Source organism: Coturnix japonica, chromosome 1 (genome assembly GCF_001577835.2).
Source record: "Coturnix japonica isolate 7356 chromosome 1, Coturnix japonica 2.1, whole genome shotgun sequence".
NCBI lineage: Eukaryota > Metazoa > Chordata > Aves > Galliformes > Phasianidae > Coturnix > Coturnix japonica.
Genome location: NC_029516.1, coordinates 2,879,903 through 2,891,016, shown reverse-complemented (window position 1 = coordinate 2,891,016; position 11,114 = coordinate 2,879,903). Strand labels below are relative to the sequence as shown.

At 47.5% G+C, this 11,114-nt stretch overlaps 1 protein-coding gene and 1 long non-coding RNA gene across 3 annotated transcripts in view; one reads left to right on the top strand and one right to left on the bottom strand.

The window, feature by feature from the left end:
- Positions 1–910: 910 nt before the first annotated feature.
- LOC107314113 lies at positions 911–7,600 on the bottom strand. Of its 2 annotated transcripts, XR_001555310.2 has the most exons (4): positions 6,947–7,600; positions 6,079–6,296; positions 5,790–5,972; positions 911–5,557 (listed from the first exon to the last, which is right to left on the bottom strand). It is a non-coding gene; the product is annotated as an uncharacterized LOC107314113 (long non-coding RNA). The 2 variants fall into 2 exon arrangements; XR_001555308.2 differs by having other exon boundaries at positions 5,790–6,296.
- Positions 7,601–7,619: 19 nt separating this feature from the next.
- The window catches only part of MKLN1 (muskelin 1), a 95,129-nt gene continuing 91,634 nt past the window's right edge, over positions 7,620–11,114 (top strand). The window contains exon 1 of the mRNA XM_015862503.2: positions 7,620–7,752. Within this exon, the coding sequence (XP_015717989.1) occupies positions 7,661–7,752 (92 nt within the window). The 5' untranslated portion in view covers positions 7,620–7,660. The remainder of the gene's footprint in view (positions 7,753–11,114) is intronic.

Genomic DNA, 11,114 nt, shown 5'->3' with positions numbered 1-11,114 from the left:
TGACAGATTATGCTTATTCTTTCATCAAATATTACTTTTTTTTTTTGTTTGGTAAATTCATCCCTGTTCATGGAAGCAGTGTGTCCTGCTTATTTTCCACTTGACACTGAGCACTGAAGAGGGTCTTAAGTAGAACATCCAGCCATTGCTGGGAGGGTGATCTCGATAAATGCGTACATCCTTCCCCAAGCCCTACCCTTCCCATAACTACTGCCAGTGTTTCCACCTACTTAGTACAAATACAGGAACAGACACAACAGGAAGTGGTTCTCTAGGATAAAGCAGGCTTTTGAAGACTTCAGAAGCTGAGACTGGGCACAAACTCTCCCTGGGGAGCACTGGGATGGGGCCTGGCATTTGGCATGTGACTGTTTTATGGCAGGTGACTCATCACAGCAGCGTGTCTGCTGATTTTCATATCATCAGGAATAGCAAACAAAAGGATGCTCTGCTTTCCCAGGGGTCAAATATCACTCCTGATGGAAAGCTTGCAAAGATGTAGGAATGCAAATGGTGGAGAGGAACTGATTCTACACCATCTATGTTTCTTCCCTCTGTCCTCCTGCTTGAAGAGACACCTGTGCAGGGTGCAGAGCTGCTGAGATGGTCCGCAGCTGGATTACTGATACTGGGGAGAAGGGAGCTAAGCATCTTCTCTGCATGGCCTGTGGATGGCCACTTGATAGGAAACAGGGAGAGCCCAGCAACCTCTCTGGAAAAGACATCTTTTTGCATAGATCAAAGCGTAGGACTGTTTCCAGGGCAAGAAAATAAATAGAAAGTGTGAGAAATGTCAGCTCATTTAGAAAAGAGGCAGAAGGAGAATGTGCTTCTCTGGCGTGGCCAGAAAGCCAAAGAGTCAGGCTTGCAGAGGTGGAACAGCAGATCACAGTAACGTTTCCAGAACTGCTCAGAGACAGAGATGAGGGTTTAATTATTCTCAGATACAACAGAAAGAGGTTAAAAACATTTGTTTGTGAATCCAGAGAATAATGAAGAGTGAGTCACGGAAAGTGTTGTTCTAGCTATGGTAAAAACAAGCCAGCACTGAAGGGTCTGCTGGTCATTTGAAAGCACCAAGAGCTTTTGCCCAAGATTCCTTCCTTAATTGCACCACTTTCGGGCACTCGCTCTAAATTAAGCAGACTGGAGCACAAGGGAGCTAATGCAGTGCTCTGAAAGGCAAACTATTAAGCAAAGTATCTCTCAGATGTTTAACTTCAATGAGGCACAATTGAAAACTCATCAGTTACCATCAACGGACATGAGGAGGGTATAAAGTTCATCCATAACGTAATTTGCAGAATAATAGAAATTAAAGACGCAAAACCTCTTTTAGCTTGAGTCTACTTCAGTCCCCAGGGAGAGCTGGATGGGTTTCTGCATCATGCTTCCCACAGCGCTGCATGCATGCAACAAATGCAACACAAGAAAACTTTCCCCGATGCACTTTTATGACTCAGAGGATGTTGCTATTGAATAATTAGGCTTACAGACACGAGTCCTCTCTGTGCTGCTCCAGGCGTGTTCCCTGCCTTTGTCATCATTTTCAGTTTTCTCTTTCCAAAGCACACCAAGCTATTCTAACAGCTCACTGCTGCCCTTGGTTGGCATCCTCCTCCTTGAAACTTTTCACCCAAGTCCCCTGCCCTCAGCAGTCAATGTGAACAATGAGCTTAAGGGAAGACCGTGACATTCCCGATTGAAAAACAAGATTGAGTCCTTCACTTCCCACTGTGCTGCTGACAGTAATACTACTTAGCACTCTTACCCTATGACGCATTACCCAAACATTAGCTAATTATCCTGCCTGACTCCTTAGAAAGTAGGCAATTAAGCAGTTAGCTCCACTCTCCAGATAGGGAAACCTGGGCAGAAGACGTGGTTAACAGGGTAAAAGCCAACCCTATGGTGTAGTGTGGTGAGTATCCCTGCCAACCAGAGGAGGGATGTTGAGCACGGTGCTTATCTTGCTTATCTCAGCTGCTTGCATTACTGCTGAGCTTCTCCTAGAGTGGTCAACACCTTGGTACAAGGATTCATCCTCACCAAAGCCGTGTCCCATTGTGGTAGGCTGTCATCTTCTAGAAGCAGCACCCAAGGAGTTCACTTTCTCCATACTGCTGAAGGGAAGAGGAGGATCTTGGTTGGTACAGTGCCCTGAGCAGGTTGTGCAAGTCCTCTCCACACCATAGACAGCAAAGTTGCTGAGATCAGCACTCAAGAACTCCTGAATCCTGGAAATACTCAGCTGGTGTCATTGCAGCTGACTTTAAGGAGCATTTTGGAGCACCCAATGCTACAGCATCACAACTCCCATGGTAAAAAAGCAGGCTACAAACCCTGTCCCTCCACACAGCTGAGGACTTGTTCTCCACCAGCCATGAATTGTGGTTACTTTTGGAGGGATACAAATGCTGAAACAAACTATTTTTAACGCAGAGAGTAGATGTTTAACAGGGAGGTCTTTAAAATAAAGCAGCAGAAGGAGTCCAAGCCTGATAACAACAGCTCTAGCCATTGTGACTAACTACTCCATAAAATGTGTAATTACAGCACTATAGCAACTATTGAATTCCAAGGCACATTTTGCATCTGAAACACAGGACGGAGCATCCTCTCTGGGTGATTCAGCGCAATAATCACAATGCCCAAGCGCTTTGCTTGGAAGGAAGAGAAGCACCGAAGCAGGAGATGAGCAGAGTGCAACGGGTACACAAGCATGTCACCGTGAAAACACCGTGCACACGGTGTAAGCACCTGCCAGGGAAAGAATAAGTATTTTTAGCTGGGATTATCTTGTCTGCTTCCTACGGGCGCTCTCTGCCTTTGTGGAGGGGAGCACAACGTTGGCTGCATCACACCAGAGTCGACAGCACAGCGGTGACATTTGAGAGGTGCATTTTACTGAAGCTTACTGAGTGTGAGTGTTATTTGTGCCCACCTAAGCAGCTTTTCCTGCCCTCAAGCACCCTATTTCAGTTCATGCAGGGCTGAGTGCACAAGGGCACCAAGATCCTCTTTCCCCAGTGCGGTTCAGAGCCACTCACATCCCCTTTAAATGGCACTTCCTGGCTCAGATACACTCTTCTCCATTGTCTGGGGCATGTTTGCAGCTGGAGACTGATGAATGAAGCTGAGTTACTGACCTTGATGTAAAAAAAAAAAAATCATCATAGAAGTGTGTTTGTGCTTTGTAAAACAAGCCTTTTAAAGCTGGCATTTATGCAAAGAAAAATGCCAATATGCATATGGAAGCTCTGGTATTTAAGGCCCCTTTCAACCTTCCAGACTGCCAACAAGCTTTCACTGATTCAAGCCTTTAACCAATGAACAGGTGCTCTAAGAGCTGGTGAAGAGTTCTCAGACAGGTATTTAAGTGAATGGCCTAGGAGCAGATGCTTGGAGCAGAGTCTACACAACTAGACCTATTTTCTTAAGCTGAAAGAAGTACTGTTTCACAGTGTTATAAGGAGGTACAGATGATCCCTTGCTCCAAATGGATGAGGGCGAGGGAAAAATTACGTCACCTGTCTCCGAGGCCTGTTCTCACCCCTCTTTTTATACAGAAATTCATTCAGGCTCTGCAGAAAATGCATTTCAAACAGCCTCACCACATTTTTTTCCCCATTCACGCTAACAAAATGAGATAATAATTAGTGAGGCCACTCTGGGAATGTTTTTGGAATTGCTCTGGTTCTGCTCTGGTCCATAGGCTAATGGTGTTTTTCTTCGAAGATCCTATGGGAGGCCTTGGAAGATACCCTCCAGCCGGAGTGCTGTGTAGGCAGGCAGGTTTATTTCCCCAGCACGCAGCACTGAGTTAAAGCCAGGGCTTAGTTTTGCAGAGGGAGCTCACTTAGGTAAGCAAGCATTGCCAAAATCTGTTGTGACAATACTCGATCAGGCCAGTGCTCTGATTCTGCTCAGAAAACAATAGGTGTTTACACAGCTACAACCCACTGGAGGTTTTTGACTTGCTGAGCAACGAGACCCCAAATGTTACAGCTCTGCCTCATGTCCTTGGCTCTGTCCTGCTTTGGAAGGAAACATACTGTGGCCTGCACTGCCAATGCTATTTCCTCTCACTTGTCTTTAAAGGTCTCTTTTTCCAACAGCTGATCGGCTCTGCAGCTCCGGAGAGTACGTGAGATCCGGCTGGCCCACAGTCTAGCTGGTATGGCTGTGTGCCATGTTGTTGTTTGTATTGCTTTCATTTTTTTGGCGTTACTTGGCTCTTCCAGGCAACTTGTTTTCATCCTGAACTATGCGCTCATTACATATCCAAACACCCACGCAGGTTTTGCATGAGGAAACTCGAAACACACGCGCAGCAGAGGAGCAAATTTGCAAAGGGGGCAACGAGATATTTGTCTCGAGGCAGACACAAACAATTGTCAGATCCCTGAGCTGTCCGTCATTGGATTTCAGACCTATTGATGACCAGTGAGTTAACGCTGCATGCACATCCTCCTGGCAGAGAGATGCAAGGGATATCTCCTGTGGTCACCTTCAACAGCCCCAACTACTGTTCCCAGCACACATCCAGGGACCTCCTAGCTGTGCCCCAAAAGCTGAACAGACCCACTTTGCTTCTCTGCTCCTCTTCACGGCCCCATCTCCACTCCAGCCAACTGCTAGAGGGGTCCACCAGCCCCCAGCCAGCTCAGGTCCTGCAGATGCCTAAATGCACTGGCAGATTTCAGCAAGATTCCAAGAGATGGGGATAGAAACATGCCTGCTCGGCATGATGGTTGTGTCATAAGTGTTCCCTTTTTGGGTTTTTCCACAGAGCAGAGGGTCTGAGTGATTGTTAGAGGTGGTACAGGGCAGCATCAGTGCCATTGGACAGCCCAGTTGCACAGATCCAGTGTTGAATTAACACAGTAAATTCGCAGAGCTTAGAAGAGCAGGGCTCAGATACTCAAGTTTTCCGTGTCTCTCCCATTTTTACAGCCCCACCGCTGCTGCAGTTGAGCTCCAACAGACGCAGTGAGCTCAGCTGGAGGCTTGCAGGCTGTCCAAATCTGCGGCACGCCGCACTCCTCCCTGCCGTGCCAGGCCTGCTCTGAGCGTGGAAAAACCCTCTCCCAGCTACTGCCAGGATCCGTGCAGTGCTAGGGAGGCTGAGCCCAAGAAGCTGGGAGACTTGGTTTGCAGCTTGGGATTGCTTTGCTTTCTCGCATCCTTCCCTGCTTCCTGTACTGCAAACGAATAAAGATTTTCCAAGGCTGTCAGGTACTGCGTATCTCACCAGCGTTTGCTTCTTTAGGTCCAAATTGTGCTAAAAATAAGCTGGCTTGGCATTCACATCTTGATTCAAGTGGTAACAGGACACCGGGCAGAGAAACTCCTGGGGCTATGTGCTCTGTGCAGCAACGAGTAGCGAGCTGATGGCGTTCCCTCTGCCTCCTCCCTGCTGCCGGCATGGAGCTGGCACTCACCGCTTGCTGCAACCTCCAAAATTTCATACTTAGAGGTTACAGTTTTATATGGCATCGCTCCTCTCTGGCTGCTTGTTAGTGAGGCTCCAAATGCCAAGGTAGAATATTTTCTCCTGGAGGAGGGAGTAAATTATTAGCAAGATCCTCAGTAAACTATTTCCTTTAATACTCTGGTGGTAAATCGCAGGGAAAAAAAACCACACACATACACACACGCAAACAAAAAACCCCCAAACTCCAAAGGCTTTGGGTAAGTGAAAATTTAAACGCCACATTAAGACCTCAAACTTCAAAAAACCTCATTAGTGCGGCAGCAAAGGTAGAGCTGTGGAAAGGCTGTGGTACCTTGCATGCAAGTTTTTGCTGCGCTGATGCAGTAAGAAGCACCATTCCCTCAGGTCCCGAAATAGGGTCTCAAGACAATGTGCTCGCTGCTCCCCGTCACTCTTGAGATCCTCAGCCTCCAAGGCTGCTGCAAGAATGTTTCCTCTGCGGACAGATTTTGTTGCAGCATTCTCACTTGCTTTCCTAAAATAAATGGTGAAAAAAAAATATCCTTGTGTTAATTTAATCTAGCCAGGCATTTTGCTGTCCTGCCTGATAATATCTCTGCAATCTGTCATTTCCAACTGACAGCTGTTTATTTGTTGTCGCCTTATCGGTGTTTTTCTTGTTATTTTAGTTTTGTTTTTGTCCCCGGTCTTGAAATCTCTCCTCTTGTTTCTCAAGCATCCCAACATTGCTCTAGGGATTCCTCAAGCCTTCCCTTGACTTTGGTGGGGGTTCGATACATGCTTGGAAATTACATGGGTGTTTGCAATTTCAGGTCCATTCGCGTAGCAGGAAGAAGCACTGAAAAACATCATGGCATGAAACAGAGATCACAATGTGAGCATCCCTCACGAGAGACCACAATGTAAACCTGAAGAAGTCTTGGCACTGCTGGAGGATTATTCAGCAGCATTGACAGCAAAAGATGAAGTGATTATGTACATGTTATTCAGTAGAATTCACCAGGAAAGAAAAAGAAAGAAAAAAGAAGTTATAAAAGATGACAATGCGCAAGGCATAGGAAAACACTTGTATTCCTTCCCACAGTCTGGACCTCCAGGTAACCTTTCCATGGAGCATTCAGATGAGCTGTGGTATGGACCATAAAAGATACAATAGCCCAAGAAAAGAAGCCCGATAACCTCAATAATTATAGTGTCCTACACTCAGTTTCCAGTTGCTTGTACATTGTTGGTCAAGCATTAAATCTGGGCGCCACTAAATTAGCTCATTTTTATTTCACTCATTACTAAGTCTTGTTTATATATTTACAGTTATTTACGGCGACTTCGATTGCTCCAATTCCTTTTTAGGAGAACAACAACAACAAAAGCATGTTGAAATTGACAGAACTGTCAAAACAAGCTGCTTCTGATCCTTATGAAGTACAGAGCTAAGTGGTGAAATACAGATAATGAAACAGAGTGAGAGAAAAGAGCTGCTCTACTCACAGCAGGGATCATCACAGGAGCTGGACGAGGTCACATCACGCCTTGGTTTTGCTACAGCTCCTTCCTCACACAGCTCATAGAGCATCCCCCCTTTGACCCTACAACCCACCGCAGCCCCTCAGGGCTCTGTTGCCCCTCTACAACCCCAAAGGATGGATCCCACACCTCCCATACAGCCTTGCAGATACAAACTACATCCAACTCCAGGCTCTATGGTGTCCATCACCCACTGCAGCCCCACAGCCCCGTAGGCACTGCCCCACATCCCACGTCAGCTCTTACAGCCCCAGTGCTACATTAAAGCCCCACAGGGCATCCTCCTACAGCTCACTACAGATCAATGGGGCAACCAACACACACACAGCCCCAAATTACACCTCAGAGCCCTAATGCCCCTCAAAGCTCCACAAACTCACTGCAGCCCCCTACAAAGCCACACCCTATAGCCCACCACAGCACCCGCACCCTATAGCCCACCACAGCACCCACACCGCTCTGCAGCCACAAGTTACACCCCACCCCAAGCTCTACAGCACCTAATAACGCACTACAGCCCCTAGAGACCCACCACAACCCTTAATAAACTACTAAATCCCCCTCATATCCCACCACAGCACAGCCCACCTCAGGCGCCCCACAACCCCTACTTCGCCACCCGCGCGGCCCCTTTAAGAGCTCGGCCCCGCCCCTCCCGCGGTCGCTGCTGACAACAAGATGGCGGCGGCGGGGCCGGCGGGCCCCGAGAGCCGGGTGTTGGGTTATACTTTACACCGCTGGAGCAGCTTTTCTTCCACTTATTTACCCGAGTGAGTCCGGTTTCGTGTTGTGTGTCCTGATGGGGCTCTGTGGGGGTGGGAGGAGGAGGTGGGAAGGATCGCGGAGTGAGTGTTGGGCCTGGTTGGGAGAGTGAGGCGGGCTAGGCCTAGTGTAGGCCTGGTGTGAGAGGCTGTTGGTGAGGGGCGATATGAGGGGCTGGGGGGTTTTGGGGTGTGTGGTGATAAGGGGGTTTTGGGGAGGTATGTGGGAGCGTGATGATAAGAGAGCTTGGGTGGGTGCTGTAGGTGTAGGAAGGGATTAAGGTTGGGGGTCTTAGAATGAGGGGATGGTTGGCTTGGGAATGGGTCTGTGCTGCTAGGGTGAGTGATCAGCTTTTCAGACACTGTGTGTGTGGAATTAGGGTTAGAATTGGGGGATCTGCAGTGGAGAAGATGGTCAGTGTTGGGGGGGGGGATGTGTGCGTGAAGGAGTGTGGTTGCTTATGGTGGAATGTGCCCTTGGGAGGGCATAGCAGTTTTGGGAAGGCTTTTTATGGAGTGGGTGGTGGCCCAGAAGCTTTAGGGGAGATGTTGTGTTTTAGAGGATCTGGGGGGTGGGGGGGCTTTTTTTAAGTTAAAAGAGGGAAGATTTAGGTTGGATGTTAGGGGGAAGTTCTTCACTAGGAGAGTGGTTAGGCCCTGGAACAGGCTGCCCAGGGAGGTTGTGGATGCCCCGTCCTTGGAGGTGTTCAAGACCAGGTTGGACAGGGCCCTGGGCAACCTGATCTAGTAAAGGTGTAAGTTTGGTGGCACTGCCAGGCAGGGGGGTTGGAACTACATGATCCTTGAGGTCCTTTCCAACCTGGGTCATTCTGTGATTCTGTGAATGGAGAGGTGGTGGCTGGGAGGCTTTGGGGTGGGCTGGGTATGGAGGCATTGTGGTCCTGAGGTTTTGGTGGACTGCATGTATAGGAGTGGTGGTCCTGAGGTTTTTGGGGGACTGTGTGGGTGTGGTGGCCCAAAGGTTTTGGGGGCAGAGGGGGCTGTTTGTGTGGGTGCTTGTCAGCATTCAGGAGTGCTGTGTGTATGGCAGTGAAGTGGTCAGTATTGGGGAGGCTGCATGCGAGGAGGAACGGTGGTCCAAAGGCTGAATGGTGATGGATCCTCAGCAAGTTTGGGGGACTGTGTGAATGCCAGTGTCAGTTTATTTGAGGGGAGGGGGAAGTATGTATAGGGAACCTGCTTTGGCAGGGGGGTTGGACTTGATGATCTCCAGAGGTCCCTTCTAACCCCTACAAGTCTGTGATTCTGTGATATGTGAGGAAGGATTTCCATTAGCCCATAGGTGTTGAGGGGATGCATCTGTGGGGAAGGATGGTCAGGTTTTGGGGGTTTGTGTCTGTGGGGAAGGGTACTCAGTAGGGTTTGGGGGAGCTGTTTGTGTGGGAGGGGGGTGTTTATCATGCTTGAGGATGTCCATAGTGTATGAGGTTTATCTGAGGGAAAGTGTTGGACAGAAGCTTTGGGAGACTGTGTATGTAGGGAGGAATAGTCAGTAGAGTTTGGAGGGGGGCTGTGTGTGGGATTGGTGTTCAGCATGTCTTGGGGGGTGTCCTGTGGGCTGGAGGGCTGGTCAGCTGTTTGGGAGCTTTAGGAGCAGGTGATCAGTAGGTTTAGGGGGGTTGTGTGCATGGTGAAGGGTCAGCCAGGTGGATAAAGGGGTGAGAACCTACCCTGAGGGGTATATGGGGAGGGGTTGATGTGCATGCAGGTCTGGTGAGATGCTGAACTTGTTTGAAGCAGGCAGGAGGGATGCATTGAGCCACCAGTCTTTGGGGACACTGAGGGGAGCAATGATCTGCTATGGGTAAAGGAGATGGCCTGGGGAGGAGATGCAGCCTTTCCCCCCCAGTTTTGAGCTCAGCATCGTGCAGTGGAGAGACAGGTCACCAGGATGTAGGGAAAAGGATAAGTCAACTCCCCCTGCACAAACACCATCCTGCAGGTTTGGGGCAAGTCAGGTCCCTGTGGCAATGTGTTTTTTGGCAGCCTGGCTTCCTCTCCTGCCCCTGACCCCTGAAACCCTGGTTTGGCAGCATGGTAAATGGTCACCTGCGATTTATGTGTGGTTTTGGGGGAAGGGGGTCACCTGGTGCCATCTTGTTTTGATTTTGTTTTGACTTTGAGCTCTGTGAGCAAGCAGTTTTAAAGTAATCAGGTTGTAATGGAAGTAAAGTTTGTAATGAATGTAACGTGGTCTTGTATGTATTTTTGTCACCATCCTGTCATGTTAGCTGCAGTGCTGGAGGACAGTTAGGAATACTTTGTTTAGACACCCCAGTCATGCAAGCTTAGAGTTTAATATAATGATTGATGGCCCTGGATTGAACAATCTCTGATTAAGGTAACTTTGTCAACAAGTCTCAACAAGTGACGATTGCTATATTTGTTAATTGTTACTTTTTATGGATTATCTCGACTTGCCAAAACGAGGTCAAACTTTAACAAAAGTTTTTCTGACTCACAGTAGTTGCATCTTTAAGTACATTTGCTTGCTCAGATATTAAAAAAAACTATATATATATTTTTTCTGATTATTTTTGTGACAATTAAGAAACCTTTTTTTCCCTTAAAAAGACTGTAAGGCATTTTTTTTTTCAGGTCTGTGACTGTACTTGTTGTTATGAATTGTTGTAACCCAAATAGAAGGGTGACAGTCCATTATTGATCTCACTGTTGCAATATAAAACGATAATGCTCTCTTTCTCCTGGATATTCCTTTCCAAGGTTCCCATTAGGTTTTGCTGTTGTTGCAGACTCTTGTTAGGAATTCATAATAATCTTCATGTGGCCTCTTCATTGATGCCCAAAGACCTTAATGTCATTGCAATCTGTGATATAATTCTGTTTCCTGTAACAGTGCTTGTGTTTTACAAATGCATGACCTCGCATTTGGCTGCTTTTTAATAGAGTGTTCAAGTGTCCTTATTGTTAAAAATAGTTGGAATGGCTTTTGAGCATTGTTCAGCGATGGGATTATGGACCTTAGTATGAAGTACGCTGGTCCTTATGCTTGGGTACTACCCAAGCACTGACAATACCAGGCAAAGGCTTGTGGTGAAAACAGCCCTTAAGAAAGCTTGGTTTTGCTGTCTGCTAAGGTTTGATTCCCATGTTCTTGGAGGGAGTTTCAATGTGATCTCAATTGGAAGGAGAAGGCTCTGACCTGTGACTGAAGATAAGATTCTCAGAAGGTGAAAGCTTACGAAGAAAATCATATAGGAGAAATCATATAGGAGAGTGGGTATTTGGAAATAGAGGGAAGGTGGAAAACTTTAAAGCTGATGGCAAAGGAACATAATGTCCTGTAGGAGAAATGCGCAGACCAAGCTTAAAATGTCATTTTGTTTAAC